General features: G+C 52.9%; 1 protein-coding gene across 4 annotated transcripts in view; it reads left to right on the forward strand.

Annotated features, from left to right (window-relative positions):
- The window catches only part of LOC135827420 (uncharacterized), a 48,402-nt gene that overhangs the window by 6,434 nt on the left and 21,968 nt on the right, over positions 1–20,000 (forward strand). For all 4 annotated transcript variants that reach the window (XM_065339912.1, XM_065339909.1, XM_065339911.1 and 1 more), the window contains 3 exons: positions 8,636–9,079; positions 10,398–11,126; positions 13,587–15,008. In XM_065339912.1, the coding sequence (XP_065195984.1) occupies positions 8,636–9,079; positions 10,398–11,126; positions 13,587–15,008 (2,595 nt within the window). The remainder of the gene's footprint in view (positions 1–8,635; positions 9,080–10,397; positions 11,127–13,586; positions 15,009–20,000) is intronic.

Below are 20,000 nucleotides of genomic sequence, written 5' to 3' on the forward strand. Positions count from 1 at the left end.
CCGTGTGTGGTAGAAATAGTATTGCCTTCTCCCCTGGCCCCTGTCACACAACAGCGCAAACAACTTGGTGGAGTTTCTGACTTCTTATACAAACGGAAATAGCACAGGAGGAGAAAGACGAAAAGACTAGACAGAAAACGACGACGGGAAAAGACACCCGGGAAAAGACTCAAAGAAATAATAAAGAACAAGCAGTAATAAACCGACGACAAATCGTGACGACCAATCAGGGACCAATACGTACAGAACACATGACCAAGACCAAGACAACCAGACCACGGACGAATCACACATGACTCTCATTCCCAGACCAAACTAGCACTGCACGTGTACAGCATTCACTTGACAGTCAATCTCACACAGACGGAAGCACATCCTCACACTCTGACAACGCGTACTCTTGCATGCACCACATACCATAAACGTCACACATCACACCATACTCGCACGTACACTTAGACCATATATGACATCAGACACTGGACTCCACAAGACAAGAACCAAATACAACAACATGCGTAAATCATAGTCTTAATACAATTTCGCAACACTTGTGCTGGTGGGTTGGTGTGCTGGTGGGTGGGTGGTGTGTGTGTTGGTGGGTGGGTGTGCTGGTGGCTGGATATGCTGGTGGCTAGGTATGCTGGTGGCTGGGTGTGCTGGTGGCTGGGTGTGCTGGTGGCTGGGTGGGGGTGCTGGGGGCTGGTTGGGTGTGCTGGGGGCTGGGTGTGCTAGTGGGTGGGTGTGCTGGAGGTTGGGTGTGCTGGTGGGTGGGTGTGCTGGTGGGTGGGTGTGCTGGTGGCTGGGTGTACTGGTGGGTGGGTGTACTGGTGGGTGGGTGTGGAGGTGGGCTTATATCCGAATAGAGGCCCATGGGCTTATATGCGCGGAATTACAGTATGCTGGTTGGCGTGCTGGTGGGTGGGTGTGCTGGTGGGTGGGTGTACTGGTGGGTGGGTGTGCTGGTGGCTGGGTGTGCTGGTGGCTGGGTGTGCTGGTGGCTGGGTGTGCTGGTGGCTGGGTTTGCTTGAGGTTGGGTGTGCTGGTAGGTGGGTGTGCTCGTGGGTGGGTGTGCTGGTGGGAGGGTGTGCTGGTGGCTGGGTGTGCTGGTGGCTGGGTGTGCTGGTGGCTGGGTGTGCTGGTGGGTGGGTTTGCTGGAGGTTGGGTGTGCTGGTAGTTGGGTGTGCTGGTGGGTGGGTGTGCTGGTGGGTGGGTGTACTGGTGGGTGGGTGTGGAAGTGGGCTTATATCCGAATATAGGCCCATGGGCTTATATGCGCGGAATTACAGTACTAGTATGCTGGTTGGCGTGCTGGTGGGTGTGCTGGTGGGTGTGCTGGTGGGTGGGTGTGCTGGTGGGTGGGTGTGCTGGTGGGTGTGCTGGTGGGTGGGTGTGCTGGTGGGTGGGTGTGCTAGTGGGTGGGTGTGCTGGTGGGTGGGTGTGCTGGTTGTTGGGTGTGCTGGTGGTTGGGTGTACTGGTGGCTGGGTGTGCTGGTGGCTGGGTGTGCTGGTGGCTGTTTGTGCTGGTGGCTGGGTGTGCTGGTGGGTGGGTGTGTTGGTGGGTGGGTGTGCTGGTTGGTGGGTGTGCTGGTGGGTCGGTGTGTTGACGGGTGGGTGTGCTGGTGGGTGGGTGTGTTGGTGGGTGGGTGTGCTGGTGGGTGGGTGTCCTGGTGGGTGTGCTGGTTGGTGGGTGTGCTGGTGGGTGGGTGTGCTGGTAGGCTGGTGTGCTCGTGGGTGTGTGTGTTGGTGTGTGGTCGTGCTGGTGGGTGGGTGTGCTGGTAGGTGGGTGTGCTGGTGGTTGGGTGTGCTGGTGGCTGGGTGTGCTGGCGGCTGGGTGTGCTGGTGGCTGGGTGTGCTGGTGGCTGGGTGTGCTGGTGGCTGGGTGTGCTGGTGACTGGGTGTGCTGGTGGCTGGGTGTGCTGGTGGGTGGGTGTGCTGGTGGGTGTTCTGGTAGGTTGGTGTGCTGGTAGGTGGGTGTGCTCATGGGTGGGTGTGCTGGTGGGTGGGTGTGATGGTGGGTGGGTGTGCTCGTGGGTGGGTGTGTTGGTGTGTGGGTGTGCTGGTGGGTGGGTGTGCTGGTGGGTGGGTGTGCTGGTGGGTGGGTGTGCTGGTAGGTTGGTGTGCTGGTGGGTGGGTGTGCTGGTGGGTGGGTGTGCTGGTGGGTGGGTGTGCAGTTGGGTGGGTGTGCTGGTGGGTGGGTGTGCTGGTGGGTGGGTGTGCTGGTGGGTGGGTGTGCTAGTGGGTGGGTGTGCTGGTGGGTGGGTGTGCTGGTTGTTGGGTGTGCTGGTGGTTGGGTGTACTGGTGGCTGGGTGTGCTGGTGGCTGGGTGTGCTGGTGGCTGTTTGTGCTGGTGGCTGGGTGTGCTGGTGGGTGGGTGTGTTGGTGGGTGGGTGTGCTGGTTGGTGGGTGTGCTGGTGGGTCGGTGTGTTGACGGGTGGGTGTGCTGGTGGGTGGGTGTGTTGGTGGGTGGGTGTGCTGGTGGGTGGGTGTGCTGGTGGGTGTGCTGGTTGGTGGGTGTGCTGGTGGGTGGGTGTGCTGGTAGGCTGGTGTGCTCGTGGGTGTGTGTGTTGGTGTGTGGTCATGCTGGTGGGTGGGTGTGCTGGTAGGTGGGTGTGCTGGTGGTTGGGTGTGCTGGTGGCTGGGTGTGCTGGTGGCTGGGTGTGCTGGTGGCTGGGTGTGCTGGTGGCTGGGTGTGCTGGTGGCTGGGTGTGCTGGTGACTGGGTGTGCTGGTGGCTGGTTGTGCTGGTGGGTGGGTGTGCTGGTGGGTGTTCTGGTAGGTTGGTGTGCTGGTAGGTGGGTGTGCTCATGGGTGGGTGTGCTGGTGGGTGGGTGTGATGGTGGGTGGGTGTGCTCGTGGGTGGGTGTGTTGGTGTGTGGGTGTGCTGGTGGGTGGGTGTGCTGGTGGGTGGGTGTGCTGGTGGGTGGGTGTGCTGGTAGGTTGGTGTGCTGGTGGGTGGGTGTGCTGGTGGGTGGGTGTGCTGGTGGGTGGGTGTGCTGGTGGGTGGGTGTGCTGGTGGGTGGGTGTGCTGGTGGGTGGGTGTGCTGGTGGGTGGGTGTGCTTGTGGGTGGGTGTGCTGGTGGGTGGGTGTGCTGGTTGTTGGGTGTGCTGGTGGTTGGGTGTACTGGTGGCTGGGTGTGCTGGTGGCTGGGTGTGCTGGTGGCTGTTTGTGCTGGTGGCTGGGTGTGCTGGTGGGTGGGTGTGTTGGTGGGTGGGTATGCTGGTGGGTGGGTGTGCTGGTGGGTGGGTGTGCTGGTGGGTCGGTGTGTTGACGGGTGGGTGTGCTGGTGGGTGGGTGTGTTGGTGGGTGGGTGTGCTGGTGGGTGGGTGTGCTGGTGGGTGTGCTGGTTGGTGGGTGTGCTGGTGGGTGGGTGTGCTGGTAGGCTGGTGTGCTCGTGGGTGTGTGTGTTGGTGTGTGGTCGTGCTGGTGGGTGGGTGTGCTGGTAGGTGGGTGTGCTGGTGGTTGGGTGTGCTGGTGGCTGGGTGTGCTGGTGGCTGGGTGTGCTGGTGGCTGGGTGTGCTGGTGGCTGGGTGTGCTGGTGACTGGGTGTGCTGGTGGCTGGGTGTGCTAGTGGCTGGGTGTCCTGGTGGCTGGGTGTCCTGGTGGCTGGGTGTGCTGGTGTGTGGGTGTGTTGGTGTGTGGGTGTGTTGGTGTGTGGGTGTCCTGGTGGGTGGGTGTGCTGGTGGGTGGGTGTGCTGGTGGGTGTGCTGGTTGGTGGGTGTGCTGGTGGGTGGGTGTGCTGGTAGGCTGGTGTGCTCGTGGGTGTGTGTTGGTGTGTGGTTGTGCTAGTGGGTGGGTGTGCTGGTAGGTGGGTGTGCTGGTGGTTGGGTGTGCTGGTGGGTGGGTGTGCTGGTAGGTGGGTGTGCTAGTGGCTGGGTGTCCTGGTGGCTGGGTGTCCTGGTGGGTGGGTGTGCTGGTGGGTGGGTGTGTTGGTGTGTGGGTGTCCTGGTGGGTGGGTGTGCTGGTAGGTGGGTGTGCTGGTGGGTGGGTGTGCTGGTGGCTGGGTGTGCTGGTGGCTGGCTGTGCTGGTGGGTGGGTGTGCTGGTGGCTGGGTGTGCTGGTGGGTGGGTGTGCTGGTGGCTGGGTGTGCTGGTGGCTGGGTGTGTTGGTGGGTGGGTGTGCTGGTGGGTGGGTGTGCTGGTGGGTGGGTGTGCTGGTGGCTGGGTGTGCTGGTGGCTGGGTGTGCTGGTGGGTGTGTGTGCTTTTGGGTGGCTGTGCTGGTGGGTGGGTGTGTTGGTGTGTGGGTGTGCTGGTGGGTGGGTGTGCTGGTGGGTGGGTGTGCTGGTGGGTGGGTGTGCTGGTAGGTGGGTGTGCTGGTGACTGGGTGTGCTGGTGGCTGGGTGTGCTGGTGGCTGGGTGTGCTGGTTGGTGGGTGTGCTGGTGGGTGGGTGTTCTGGTGGCTTGGTGTCCTGGTGGCGAGGTGTGCTGAAGGGTTGGTGTGTTGGTGTGTGGGTGTGCTGGTGGGCGGGTGTGCTGGTGGGTGGGTGTGCTGGTGGCTGGGTGTGCTGGTGGGTGGGTGTGCTGGTGGCTGGGTGTGCTGGTTGCTAGGTGTGCTGGTGGCTGGGTGTGCTGTTGGCCTTTTGTGCTGGTGGCTGGGTGTGCTGGTGGCTGGGTGTGCTGGTGGGTTGATGTGCTGGTGGGTGGGTGTGCTGGTGGGTTGATGCGCTGGTAGGTGGGTGTGCTCGTGGGAGGGTGTGTTGTTGTGGTTCGTGTGCTGGTGTGTGGGTGTGCTGGTAGGTGGGTGTGCTGGTGGGTATGCTGGTGGGTGGGTGGGGTGGGGGGGGGGGGGGGGATGTGCTGGTGGCTGGGTGTGCTGGTTGCTAGGTGTGCTGGTGGCTGGGTGTGCTTGTGGCTGGGTGTGCTGGTGGCTGGGTGTGCTGGTGGCTGGGTGTGCTGGTGGGTTGATGTGCTGGTGGGTGGGTGTGCTGGTGGGTTGGTGCGCTGGTAGGTGGGTGTGCTCGTGGGTAGGTGTGTTGTTGTGGTTCGTGTGCTGGTGTGTGGGTGTGCTGGTGGGTGGGTGTGCTGGTGGGTGGGTGTGCTGGTGGGTGTGCTGGTGGGTGGGTGGGGTGGGGGGGGGGGGGGTGCTGGTGGCTGGGTGTGCTGGTTGCTAGGTGTGCTGGTGGCTGGGTGTGCTTGTGGCTGGATGTGCTGGTGTGTGTGTGTGCTGGTGGCTTGGTGTGCTGGTGGGTGGGTGTGCTGGTGGGTGTGTGTGCTGGTGGGTGACGGTGCTGGTGGGTGGGTGTGCTGGTGGGTGGGTGTGCTGGTGGGTGGGTGTGCTGGTGGGTTGGTGCGCTGGTAGGTGGGTGTGCTCGTGGGTGGGTGTGTTGTTGTGTGGGTGTGCTGGTGGGTGGGTGTGCTGGTGGAAGGGTGTGCTGGTGGGTGGGTGTGCTGGTGGGTGGGTGTGTTGGTGTGTGGGTGTCCTGGTGGGTGGGTGTGCTGGTGGGTGGGTGTGCTGTTGGGTGGGTGGGTGTACTGGTGGTTGGGTGTGCTGGTGAGTGGGTGTGTTGGTGTGTGGGTGTGCTGGTGGTTGTGCTGGTGGGTTGGTGTGTGGGTGTGCTGGTGGTTGTGCTGGTGGGTTGGTGTGTTGATGGGTGGGTGTGTTGGTTGCGAGGTGTGCTGGTGGGTAGGTGTGTTGGTGTGTGCGTGTGCTGGTGGGGGGGGGGGGGGGGGGGGGGTGGTGGGGGGTGTGCTGGTTGGTGGGTGTGTTTTTGTGTGGGTGTGCTGCTGGGTGGTTGTGCTGGTGGGTGGGTGTGTTGGTGGGTGGGTGTGCTGGTGGGTGGGTGTGTGGGTGTGTTGGTGTGTGGGTGTGTGGGTGTGCTGGTGTGCTGGTGGGTGGGTGTGTTCGTTTGTGTGTGTGTGTGTGTTGGTGGGTGGGTGCGTGTCCCATATTGTGCAGTGGTATGTGCAGTCGATTTCCAATCGAGAGGTTGCGGGTTCAATTCCCGACGATTATGGTCGCACACGTCTTTCTTCTCTTTCTTGGACTCTTCCTGACTTTTCTTTCATTCTCCTGGGTGGTTACCAACAGTCAGTGTATGCCGAAGTACTAGTATTATGTGGTGTGGTGTGTGTGTGTAGAAAAATAGAAAAAGAAAAAAAGAAAAGAATGGAAAAATGAAAACAATAGGGATTCACTGGCCAGAAAAAGTCACTTCAATCAGCTGTGTGGTGGATACCAGGCTAAAAATAGTGGCAGTCAATTCATCAACCTTGCAAGCTGTTGAATGATGTAATCCCAGCACAAGTTGCTATGTCCAACATAGCTGTTCGCTATCATCGCTTCTGCGATGGGCAGGTCTGATGGTGGGTGTGTTGGTGGGTGGGTGTGTTGGTGGGTGGGTGTGCTGGTGGGTGGGTGTGCTGGTGGGTGGGTGTGCTGGTTGGTGGGTGTGTTGGTGTGTTGGTGTGTGGGTGTGCTGGTGGGTGTGTGTGTGTTGGTGGGTGTGTGTGCTGGTGGGTAGGTGTGCTGGTGGGTCGGTGTGCTGGTGGGTGGGTGTGCTGGTGGGTTGCTGTGTTGGTGGGTTGGTGTGATAGTGGGTGGGTGTGCTGGTGGGTGAGTGTGCTGGTGGGTGTGTTGATGAGTGTGTGTGATGTCGGGTGGGCGTGCTGGTTGTTGGGTGTGCTGGTGGGTGGGTGTACTGGTGGGTGGGTGGGTGTGTATGATGGCGGGTGGGTGTGCTGGTGGGTCGGTGTGCTGGTGGGTCTGTGTGTGATGGTCAGTGTTAAGTATGATATTTGAACGGAAGTATCCGTGTGTGGACGGGTTGGTGTACATGCCGGTTCGTGTTGGAACCCGCCGGTGTGTGGGTTGGTCGGTTTCGAGGCTGGTTAATGTTCGGGAGGGTTGCTTTGAGGGCTGCTTTGTTTGCGGGTGGGTCGATGTGCGGGCGGGTCGGTGTGCGGGCGGGTCGATGTGCGGGCAGGTCGGTGTGCGGGTGGGTCGGTTTCCAGGCCGGTCAGTGTACCGGTGGTAGGGATATCAGCAAACGCACTGCGCAGCCCACTGCGCAGGTGATCACGTGCACATCCAACGCGGCCGACAAGCTGTGACCATCCACACCCGAAAAAATTCGCAAGTAAATCAGAATGGAAAAGAAGGACGGAATGGCGAAGAAGTGTCTGAGGAAGAAGACCAGCTAGAGCCGAGCTACTTCAAAGCTTCCCTCTTCGACGCTGGGCGATGGCTACAAAGGTTATTACGAATACATTCATCGTTTATTACATCGTCTCGACGTCGTCCACAGGGTTTCCGAGGCACTTTCTTCCAGCTCAAAAATGGACGATCGTCAGCTAGATTTCGTAGAACGTCGGCTGGTACCTGGCAAGGTCTAACCAGGGAAGTCCCCTTTTGAAGACGTCATTGAATTGGCCTGACCATGTGGACTACACGTGCCAAGATTGGAGGAAATCCACGGAGGCGTTTGCGCGAAAATAATCGAAAGATTACTTGGGCACCATGTACCGCACACATATGGCGCTTTTGAAGTTTTGAATGATACTACTTGTTCTCGCGTCGAGGACCTTTGCCCAAGTAGTTTCTTGTCATGGCTGTCTAGACAAGGGAGTAGGAGCCCAAGTCTTGGAAAATTGCTTGGCGTGGCTAGAGCAAAATCAACAAGTAAGTTTCAGACGCAACCACCAGAGGTCACCAGGTAGCCTGTTCGCAGAGAAGTACGGGTACTGTTCTTTGGTGCAAACATAGCTCCATCCAGCTACGAACATCTTCTTCCTTTGTCATGTCTTTACTTGAGAACGTTTACCAGGCATGGGTGAAGAAGAATATTAGCTCATGATGTCTTTTTTCCTGAATGAATCGAGCTCAAGCAAACCAACAAACAGGCTTCTTGTCGAGTGTCGATTTTAATTTTCATTCCTTGCCGGCCTGCGCTGAGCCTGATCCACGACCTGATTTCAGTGATCGCCATTTTTTCTTGTCGGCCGTGCGCCTCATAGATTTCCGCATGAGGTAAGACATGCGCGAACACGCTGCGCAGTGCGTTCGCTGATATCCCTACCGGTGGGTCTGTTTCCTGGCTGGTCGGCGTGCGGGCTGGTCGGTTTCCACAACTTTCCAGTTTCGTCGGCTTCAAGGCTGGTCTGTGTGGGAGCTGGTTAGGGTGCGGGTGGGTTGGTGTGCGGGCTGGTTGGTGTGCGGGCTGGTTGATTTGCGGGCTGGTCGGTATGAGGATGGGTCATGCATACAGATCGGTCTTGCGTGCTAGCTGGTCGTGCATGCGTGTGGCTCACACATGCTAGCGGGTTGTGCATGAGAGAGTCGGTCTGTTGGCTGGTTGCTGGCCTTGCAGCTTATTTCAATAGCATGTTGAGCCATGGGCAGGTTGGTGTGTTGTGGTCTGGGGCTAAGTTGGATTGTGGTTGGGTCTGCATGAATGTTGTTTGGGGGGGGGGGGTGCTAAGGTAAATTGGTGTCCGGGAGTTGTGTGTGTGGGGGGCTGTGGGGGGAGGGGGGAGTTGGAGGGGATGCGGAGTTGGAATTTGGTCCCAGTAAACTGAAATGTAGAAAGTAATCTGATGATGGTTATGTGCATGTCTGTGTGTCTGTGTGTGTGTCTGTTTGTCTGTGTGTCTGTGTGTGTCTGCGTGTGTGTGTCTGCCTTTCTCTCTGTGATTGTAGAAACTTCAGCCATCACCCCAGTGTCCACATCCATGGATTCGCCGTCAGCACTGGCAGGAGACCAGCAAGTATCCGCAAGTGTCTCCTCTACATCAGCAGCATTACCAATACCAGCAGAAAGTGTAGGGGATTTCCCTTTCACACACCCCAGTGCAAACAGTCCAGCATCATCAATAACTAGTTTTGTTGATACGTACGTACAGCATGCAACACAGCATAGCCACAGCAGCAGCACCATCGGTGGTGACAACAGCAACTTCACGTATCCAGTTCAGGATGCAGCAGCGTATGGTCATCGTCTACAGAAACCAATCACTGTATCACGTATGTTGGAGAGGATACAACCAACAACAGCATCAGCTCAGTTTGTTCGTAATGTTGTCTCATCCACTGGTGGTCACTGTGACCTGTCTCAACTATCGTCAGAGCTGGACGCTGACTTCAGTAAGGAATTAGTGCATGTTGGTGTGTTTATGTTGGGTGCATGCACAGATGTGTGTGTGTGTGTGTGTGTGTGTGTGTGTGTGTGTGTGTGTTTGTGCGAGTGCGCGCACACATATATGTGTGTGTGTGTGTGTGTGTGTGTGTGTGTGTGTGTGTGTGTGTGTGTGTGTGTTTGCGTGCTAGCTAGTTTTGTTGGTGGGTTCACATATCGTATTATCTCTATTACAAGCAAAGTCTCTTGTAGGAGAATTGTAAAATATATAACATCCCTATGCTTTTTTGCCTAGGTCATCAAGGTGGTAGACGGTGTCGTATTACCCTCGACCGTACCGGTCCCGTACCGTACCATCAAAGACGGCTGGCCACAAACAGCTGGTCACAATATTCAAATAGGGCTTTCAAATGCAAGATCATAACATGAAGCAACTTGGAAGAATTAGTATGTATGCGAAGTGTATCGGGGATACATGCAGGGCAATAGTGCGGGTTCGAATCCCAGGTTATGTCTTGAAAAAAAACGAGAAATGAAAAATTTACAAAGGAAAAGGACATATGGAAACTAGTTAAGAGTAACTCTCCACCACTGTAACTAGATACTATATACAGTCAGAAAGTGCAACAACTAGGCACAAAACTGACAGAGTACTGAGACATTCGACGTCCTGACACCTAGCTTCAACACATCTCCGTAGCGCTAACCGACAGCCTTCCAACTTGGAAGGTTCAAGGTTATGGAAAGACCAAAGAGGGGAAGGCAAGCGCAACGAAAACGAGCACAAGCTACAGTCCCAACGGAACAAAGAATGTCGATTGTCACTGGACGATGACGAGACCAGTAGGCGGTCTAACTACAATTCGAAGCAGCAAAGCAGCACACCACCCAACTTGGGTGGGTCAAAAATATCAAAGATAAGTTAAGAAGGGGGAAGCTTTGCGAAGCTTTGGAGAGTTACTCTTAACTAGTTTCCATATGTCCTTTTCCTTTCTACTTTTATTATTAGCTCAATACCCGTGTTTTGAAAAAATTACTATTTTTTTTGCCTAGGTCATCAAAGCAAAAAAGCATAGCGTAGGGCCCTGAGCTTCCAAGCTCTCTCTTTTATGAGGTGGAATTTCACTGGCCATTTTAACATTTACCTGCACAACTTTACATTTTTGAACAATAAATAATGGCTATGTGGGTATTGGCCGTAAGGTCATAGTTTGTGGCATTGAACTAATACACAAGTTCCAAAGTCTGTGTACGTGTGTACGCACTCTCATGTATTCGTGTACTGTACGTGTGTCATTTTCTGTGTGTTGTTTTCGTGCATATTAGTCTCGTCTGGTCCTGGGCAAGTGGAGAGTCATAGCTTATGGCCACAACGAGCACCGGCATTATCCGAAGCAAGAACAACTCTATCAGAGGCTGACATAGAACCAAATACAGCATACGCCAGAATTGCAGAACACGATGCAGATCTCTCATCATGTCTTCCTCTGGCATGTCCGTCATCGTCAAGTTTGGATCCAATTCGTGATAATCTATACCTTGCAGCAACAAGTGGCAGTTATACAGCTGTACTGCAAGATACCATACCACCCTTGTCTTCCATCACATCACCTACATATTACCAACATCACAAACACAGCCCGCAACAGCAACAACAGCAACAACAACAACAGCAGCAACAAGAGCAGCAGCAGGACCACCAGAACCTGCAGCAGCACCACCAGCAGGAACAGTATCACTACCAGCACCTCAAGCAGCGGGACCAGCACCACCAGCATCAGCAGCATCAGCAGCACCAGCATCACCAGCAGCAACACCAGCAGCAGCAGCAGCATCACCACCAGCAGCAGCACCAGCAGCAGCAGCAGCAGCGGCACCAGCAGTATCAGCAGCAGCAGCACCAACAGCAGCAGCAGCGGCACCAGCATCACGAGCAGGCCGGACAGCATCACGACTTCCAGTCGTCTTCTTCACAGATGTTTTCAAGGATTCCATTGTCGACGGATGTTGGCACACGATTTTCAGACTTCAGCCAATCCTCTCCTGGCCGCCAGAGTAAGTGTTATGTGCTATGTGATTATCCATCAGACATTAATTTGTATGGCATGCATTGCTTATTAAGCAGAAACTGATGGTTCCTGGTAAATAATGTGACAAGATTGCAAGGAACTGAAGACGATCACCATACCCTGTCGGGTATTTCTATCCGGGCAGCAAGGGTACCCTATCGGGTATTTCTATCCGGGCAGCAAGGGTACCCTATCGGGTATTTCTATCCGGGCAGCAAGGGTACCCTATCGGGTATTTCTATCCGGTTAGCAAGGGTACCCTATCGGGTATTTCTATCCGGGTAGCAAGGGTACCCTATCGGGTATTTCTATCCGGGCAGCAAGGGTCCGTATCGGGTAGTTCTATCCGGACTGCAAGGGTACCCTATCGGGTATTCCTATCCGGGTAGCAAGGGTACCCTATCGGGTATTTCTATCCGGGCAGCAAGGGTACCCTATCGGGTTTTCTATCCGGTTAGCAAGGGTACCCTATCGGGTATTTCTATCCGAGTAGCAATGGTACCATATCGGGTAGTCCTATCCGGGCAGCAAGGGTACCCTATCGGGTATTTCTATCCGGACAGCAAGGGTACCCTATCGGGTATTTCTATCCGGGCAGCAAGGGTACCCTATCGGGTATTTCTATCCGGACAGCACGGGTACCCTATCGGGTATTTCTATCCGGGCAGCAAGGGAACCCTATCGGGTATATCTATCCGGACAGCAAGGGTACCCTATCAGGTATTTCTATCCCGGCAGCAAGGGTACCCTACCGGGTAATTCTATCCCGGCAGCAAGGGTACCCTATCGGGTATTTCTATCCGGGCACCAAGGGTACCCTATCGGGTATTTCTATCCGGGCAGCAAGGGTACCGTATCGGGTATTTCTATCCCGGCAGCAAGGGTACCCTATCGGGTATTTCTATCCGGGCAGCAAGGGTACCCTATCGGGTATTTCTATCCGGGCAGCAATGGTACCCTATTGGGTATTTCTATCCGGGCAGCAAGGGTACCGTATCGGGTATTTCTATCCGGGCAGCAAGGGTACCCTATCGGGTATTTCTATCCGGTCAGCAAGGGTACCCTATCGGGTATTTCTATCCGGGTAGCAAGGGTACCCTATCGGGTATTTCTATCCGGGTAGCAAGGGTACCCTATCGGGTATTTCTATCCGGGTAGCAAGGGTACCCTATCGGGTATTTCTATCCGGGTAGCAAGGGTACCCTATCGGGTATTTCTATCCGGGCAGCAAGGGTACCCTATCGGGTATTTCTATCCGGGTAGCAAGGGTACCCTATCGGGTATTTCTATCCGGGTAGCAAGGGTACCCTATCGGGTATTTCTATCCGGGTAGCAAGGGTACCCTATCGGGTATTTCTATCCGGGTAGCAAGGGTACCCTATCGGGTATTTCTATCCGGGTAGCAAGGGTACCCTATCGGGTATTTCTATCCGGGTAGCAAGGGTACCCTATCGGGTATTTCTATCCGGGCAGCAAGGGTACCCTATCGGGTATTTCTATCCGGGTAGCAAGGGTACCCTATCGGGTATTTCTATCCGGGTAGCAAGGGTACCCTATCGGGTATTTCTATCCGGGTAGCAAGGGTACCCTATCGGGTATTTCTATCCGGGTAGCAAGTGTACCCTATCGGGTATTTCTATCCGGGCAGCAAGGGTACCCTATCGGGTATTTCTATCCGGGTAGCAAGGGTTCCCTGTCGGGTATTTTTGTACATAGGTTGTACAGTGAGTGGACACTTGTGCTGCATAGAAAGTGTACAGTAAGCATGTAGCCGTGTTTTTTACATGCACCGATGCGAAAACACCCTACTCCAACTACCCGATCAGGTTCTCAGGAGCAAACTGCTGCCCGGATACCCGCTCTAATTACGGGTAGCAGAGGCACCCTTCTACCCGAGGACACCCGTCATTTGAAGCACGAGTGTGTTGATGTGGCCTCTTCCACATCTCTATTCCTGTGTTGATGTGGCCTCGTCCACATCTCTATTCCTGTGTTGATGTGGCCTCTTCCACATCTCTATTCCTGTGTTGATGTGGCCTCTTCCACATCTCTATTCCTGTGTTGATGTGGCCTCGTCCACATCTCTATTCCTGTGTTGATGTGGCCTCTTCCACATCTCTATTCCTGTGTTGATGTGGCCTCTTCCACATCTCTATTCCTGTGTTGATGTGGCCTCGTCCACATCTCTATTCCTGTGTTGATGTGGCTTCGTCCACATCTCTATTCCTGTGTTCAGAATTGACTGCATTGCCAAGAACCTGACTTGACATTTTGTATGTCTGCCTGTTTGTGAACGTTCATCCATGTGCGGGTGGTTTCTGGTGTATGCGTGCACGCTTGTGTCTGTGTGTCTGTGTGCATGTATGTGTATGTGTGTGTGTGTGTGCGCACATGCGTGCATGGATGTGGATGTGAATGTCATTTGTTGTGTATTCGCCCCGTACAGGTCATGGTGAACTCCAGCAGCAGCCACCAGTGCTTGCATTTCCACATCATCCAGGCAAAGAACAAACTTTGCCTTCAGCCACAGCAGACACCGTAACAGCAGCAACAACAGTATCAGCGCGCAGAGCAGCCAATAGCCAATCAGCAAGATCCGTAACAACACGAGCCAATGTAGCATCAACCCGGGCTGCAGTAGTAAGTGATGACAAGCGTTTTCAGCCACCTCGGAGACTTGCACCAGAAACACGGTTGACTGAGAAGACAGCTGTGTTGGCGAGAAGAAGATTAAGAGCGTCTTCAGCCATGACCACCTCTTCATCGCTTTTGCCAGAAAGTCGAGTAGCAAGTGTGAGAGGAAGATCAGCTGCAAGGTCAAAGCCACGACATCAGCAATATCCTGCATCTGTAGAACGGCACGCACATTCCTTGAGCACACAGTCACCGTTGATACAAACATCATCATCAACATCATCCTCATCATCACCAGCAGTAGCAACACCAGTAGCAGTGCCAGCAGCAGCACCAACATCATCTTCTTCACAAGCAGCACGATCACTATCATCATCACCAGTGACAGCAGTAGCATCTTCAGCACCCGTAGCAGCAGCACCCGCACAAACAGCAGCAACACCCGCACCAGCACCAGCAGCAGCAGCAGCAGCACCAGCAGTACCAGCAGCAACACCACCCGCAGCAGCACCAGCACCCGCAGCAGCACAACCAGCACCAGCAGCAACACAACCAGCAGCAGCCATAGCGGAGGTCCCACCACCCAGCTACAGTTTTTCATCTGAGTATGGGTCCAATGCGGTAGTGGAAGCTCTTCAACAAGGATCATTACAGCCCTACATAATACAACCTTCTCAGTACGTTATGCTACAGGACCAAAGTGTACAGTGTAGTCAACTACAACCACACTTAAAACCACAACATCAACAACAGCAGCAGCTACTACCCGTACAACAGAAATTACAGAAGCAGCAGCAACAACAGCAGCAGCAACAACAGCAGCAGCAGCAACAGCTACTAATCGTGCAGCAACAACAGCAGCAGCAGCAACACCAACAGCAGCAACAACAGCAACACCAACAACAGCAACAGCAGGTGCAGCAGCAACTGCAGCAGCCCCAACAGCAGCAGCAGCAGCAGCAGGAACAACCACAACAACTGCAGCAGCCGCAACTGCAGCAGCAGCAGCACCAGCAGCAACAACAGGAGCAGCAGCCTGGACAACATGAACAACAACAACTGCAGCAGGAGGAGGAGGAGGAGCAAGCTGGCTTCACACCATCACCACCAGTTGGAAATCCCTTGACATCAAATGTATCTCCAAACCACCATCTCGTTGGTCTTGTTCCAACGTCAGTTCAACCCTCATCACTGGCAGAAAATGTTGCTTTCCTATCATCGCTGAGTTATGCTGGTAGGTTTCTGAGTGTGTTGGTGTGTGTGGGGGGGGGGGGGGGGAGGAGAGGGAGAGGAGGGGGGGGGGGGGGAGAGTGGAAGGGAAGGGAGGAGAGGGGGGGGGGGGGGGGTGGTGGAGTACACATTTCCAGGTGCCCGGGGTCGTACATATTGGGTACTGATTTAAATGTACTGTATTTTCCAGGGTGTTAGCTGCATGCTGCAGCACTCCATGCATAATTATTACCGTAAAGTCGCGGATAAAAGCCGGGTTTACATACAAGCACATCGCGGATAGAAGCCTGAAAACCAAACGGGTCAAATGCATATAAGCCTGTCGCGCGTAGAAGCCTGGCTTCTATGCAAGCGCGGATCGGGTAGGTCAAGAGTGCATGCACTATGTACAGACTACAGTGCATAGTAAAACTGCCGCCATACCGGTAGTCAGTGGTAGATCTACGCGTGTGGCTTCTATGCAAGCCCGGATCGGCCGGTGTGCATACAAGCCTGGCAAAAATACCAGTGGAGTATATAAGCATGGTTTGCATACAAGCCTGGTTTGCATTAAAGCCTGATGCAGAAAGCGGCTTATGTGCTTATAAGCCCGGCGTTTATCCGCGACTTAACGGTATGTATGTATGGTGTCATTCAACTACTTTTCATGAACTGCACTGCATCATTGCACCAGCACAGATCTTCTAGATGGTATCAGTTCTGAGTGAAGAAAAAACTAGGTAACTTTTGTAGAACTTCAGCCGTGAATCTCAACTTTTCAGTAACCATTGGTAACGTCTTGTATGTACCGATACCCATCAAGTTAGGTTGCCAGAAATATCAAAATCTGAAGTGCGGATTATAGAGCTTTTTCAAGGACGTGGCGTGAGTTGAGGTAGTGGGTGGGTGGGTGGGTAGAAAACCACGTGGGAACATGTGTTCGGCAAGTTAGGCCACACCAAGTTATTTCATTGTTTCTCGTCACCTGAAAATCTCAAAAGGAACGCGGGCGGGCGGAAAAAAAACAAAATAGGGTTTGAAAAACAAAAACTGCTATTTACACTACAAAGGCCCAATTTATGACCTAAAATCAGACTATACACCACGCGTGACAGTCAATTGCAACATACAGCCAGAAAACCAGGCTCCTGCACCGGCCTCTGGTGAGGAAGTCCAGTGTTGCATGTTATTTAAATAGGAAAGAAAGCAAACCAAAGTTATTATACAAGGGGTACATAAAATGCACTGTCGACTGACGCTATGCATACACATGTACATGCGTGCGATTTTCGTCGTCCATTCAGTTCGGAGGGTGGAGAGGAGGTCCGAGTACGAAATGCACTGTCTTGACTTGTACCGGAACTGTGTGTAGCAAAGAAGACGACCAGGTCGTGTGGTGGTGTGGTACTTGAACTACCGGTATGCGTACATACACGGTGCAAAAGTCGTCCTTCGGTTCGTGCACTAGCACTGCACTCCAGATTTGACGCCGCGCGTACTTTTACAACGCCTTTTTATGCGTGTTTACCGGGACGCGAGATTTTTTTTTTTGGTCCAATCCTCAAGAAAGGTACGCGCGCGGTGACGAGAAACAATGAAAAAACTTGGTGTGGCCTTACAAGCTCAAACTTCAAAACTGCAATGACGATGCAGGAGACATTGCACAGTATCTTGAAGGGTGCGTGCCCGCTTGACTCGTGCATGCGCACCAGTCGGGCCAGATTGCTGAGCTGGCTGATAACTTGTGTTAGGTTGCTGAGCTGGCTGATAACTTGCGTTAGGTTGCTGAGCTGGCTGATAACTTGCGTTAGGTTGCTGAGCTGGCTGATAACTTGTGTTAGGTTGTTGAGCTGGCTGATAACTTGTGTTAGGTTGCTGAGCTGGCTGATAACTTGCGTTAAGTTGCTGAGCTGGCTGATAACTTGCGTTAGGTTGCTGAGCTGGCTGATAACTTGTGTTAGGTTGCTGAGCTGGCTATCAACGCTTCTGGTGCATACATGTATTTTTATAGTCCATGAGAAAAAATACTCTCAACTAGGGCTGAAACAATTACACCGATAACTCGCATATCGATCGTTAAGAGTGCAATCGATAATCGTTAGTGTTCAAAATGAGTGCTAACGATTTATTATGCATGCATATCCGTGACAGTATTCTAGCCCTTGCACTTCATCCGATAGTGAATACGAGTACAATCATGTACTTCCAAGCGCGGTAAAATTGATTTGTGGCTTTAAAAGAGATTGGGAGAAAAGACTTTGTCTTTTTGGTTCATTTGTGTGAGAGGTCGGAGATAAGAGCAGTTGCCAGAGGGCGGTGAGAAGATTCTTTGCTCTAGAAACAACATGAAATTCTCTAGTTCATATTGATAAAACCAGCCAGATTTCTACAGATGTCAACAGTGCGGTGCCACAAATTTCTAATGTAGCAAAGGTATCATGGAAATTCTTCATAAACTTGTCTGCGAGGCACACGAGTAGAGCCGACGAGAATAGATAAAACCAATAATTATATCGATCGTTAATGATACTGGTTGATCGTTAGGAGTTATTGAAGGATCGTTTCAGCCCTACTCTCAACTGATTATCGGCATACGGTCCTCTCGCAATTAGTACCCCATGCGGCACTAATTTTCAGTCCATCAAAAGCCTAGTTCACATTCGACGGGACGCAACGCAGGGATCGACGGGACGCAACGTAGGGATCGACGGGACGCAACGTAGGGATCGACGGGACGCAACGTAGGGATCGACGGGACGCAACGTAGGGATTGACCGGACGCAACGTAGGGATTGACCGGACGCAACGTAGGGATCGACGGGACGCAACGTAGGGATCGACGGGACGCAATGTAGGGATCGACGGGACGCAACATAGGGATCGACTTGACGCAACGTAGGGATCGACGGGACCCAACGTAAGGATGGCTGGGAAGCAACGGGACGGTCTGACGGTGTCCAATGTGAACACCAGGAACGGGAACGCAACCGTACTACCGTACAGATCGGGAAGCGACGGGAAGAGTTGGATCAATTCAACTGTTCATACCGTAGACGGGCGTAGACGGGGACGCAAGCGTACAAAACGGCTGAAATTTGAGTGTGAACAGCAGACGGCGTCGTGCGCCGACTACTCCCGATTCGCAGTTGGAACGTTTTAGCATTTCGAACACTGCGCTTCCCATGATAACTTACAGAATGGCTAACACGACTTGAGTTGAATTTTAGCATGATAAGTAGGGCTCAAACGGTCACGGTTTTACCCCCAACGGTTAGCTGCTAAGCTAACGGTCGGTTTAACGGTTATAACCTATAAGCCACGGAAATCCTGCGGACTCTTTTTTAACCGTATATTTGGCTATACTTATTCAAAAAATGTACCCTATTCAGTACAACGCACACATGTATATTCTCTTGCATGCTCATTCATACAATGTATATACTCTCACACGAAGAGACCAGATATGACCGAGTTGACAGCCCAGAAATAATTGCGTACGCGTGCGACAGCCTGCGAAAGTGCATACTTTGCAACGACCTGATACTTGAAAAATTGACTGAAAAGTTACTGCGTAACCGTTATCTTTATCGGTCAACCGTTAATTCTTCGTAACCGGTCTGCAACCGGATAATTGGACTAACCGTTTGAGCCCTAATGATAAGATCTCATGTCACTTAGTAATTATATTTAGGGATAGTTCAGGAGCGTGACAGATGAACTATTCTATCATTTCCTGGGGCAATTATTTGAATGCAACAACTTTCAGGGCTAATGTTTTGGTCTTCATCTATAACTGTTAATGTGAACTTGATTCCGCTTCTTTCAAGGAGAAATAATTGAAAAGAAGTCCCGAAAAACAAGAAATTAGGTCAGAAAGTCACCACGTCGCCGACCGTGCCTTATGACTTGCGCCGTTCGACGTTGAACATCGCAACGACTGCTGCATGTTGTGTCGTACGAATCGTACAAGGTGTTACAGCTCACCCGAGCCTTCCCGACAGGCCCTTACGTCCCGTTCCGTCAGCGTTGAGTCGAATGTGAACCAGGCTAAAACTAGCGCACTATTCAAGATAGAGCACTATTGTTTTTCAATGCTGGTACATTTACCTCATCCAGCATAAAGCATTGCTCTCTCTCTCTCTCTCTCTCTCTCTCTCTCTCTCTCTCTCTCTCTCTCTCTCTCTCTCTCTCTCTCTCTCTCTCTCTCTCTCTCTCTCTCTCTCTCTCTCTCTCTCTCTATCTATCTATCTATCTATCTATCTATCTATCTATCTCTCCATCTCTCTGACTTTTAAAAACTCTTTAGCTTAGCTTAGCTTCTTAGCTTGAAACTCTGAGTTGAAACTACAGTAGAGTGCCTAGTAGCCGCGTCCTTCGGGTCGCGGGTTGTCTCCAGGGGGTTCGGATGGGAAGAATGTTCGGATAAGGGAGCAGTTACATATCTATCTAAAACATTCAAAATTCCCGAATGCTTTCACCATGTTGCATTCACTTCGGCCATAGAACAGAAACTAGGTGCACTCCAGCTCCTCAAAATTCTCTATCGTTATACATTTTGACTCGAACCTGTTGTAATACACCTTGTGCATTGCTTGAATGGTGCTCCGAGTGACGAAAATCAGCAAAAACCTCGAAAAAGCTCCTATTTAATTTTTTTGTCCAGCCCGACCAGGCAATCTGGATAATTGATCATGCGGATAGTTGATCATGCGGATAGTTGATCATGCGGATAGTTGATCATGCGGATAGTTGATCATGCGGATAGTTGATCATGCGGATAGTTGATCATGCGGATAGTTGATCATGCGGATAGTTGATCATGCGGATAGTTGATCATGCGGATAGTTGATCATGCGGATAGTTGATCATGCGGATAGTTGATCATGCGGATAGTTGATCATGCGGATAGTTGATCATGCGGATAGTTGATCATGCGGATAGTTGATCATGCGGATAGTTGATCATGCGGATAGTTGATCATGCGGATAGTTGATCATGCGGATAGTTGATCATGCGG

Source organism: Sycon ciliatum, chromosome 11 (genome assembly GCF_964019385.1).
Source record: "Sycon ciliatum chromosome 11, ocSycCili1.1, whole genome shotgun sequence".
Taxonomy (NCBI): domain Eukaryota; kingdom Metazoa; phylum Porifera; class Calcarea; order Leucosolenida; family Sycettidae; genus Sycon; species Sycon ciliatum.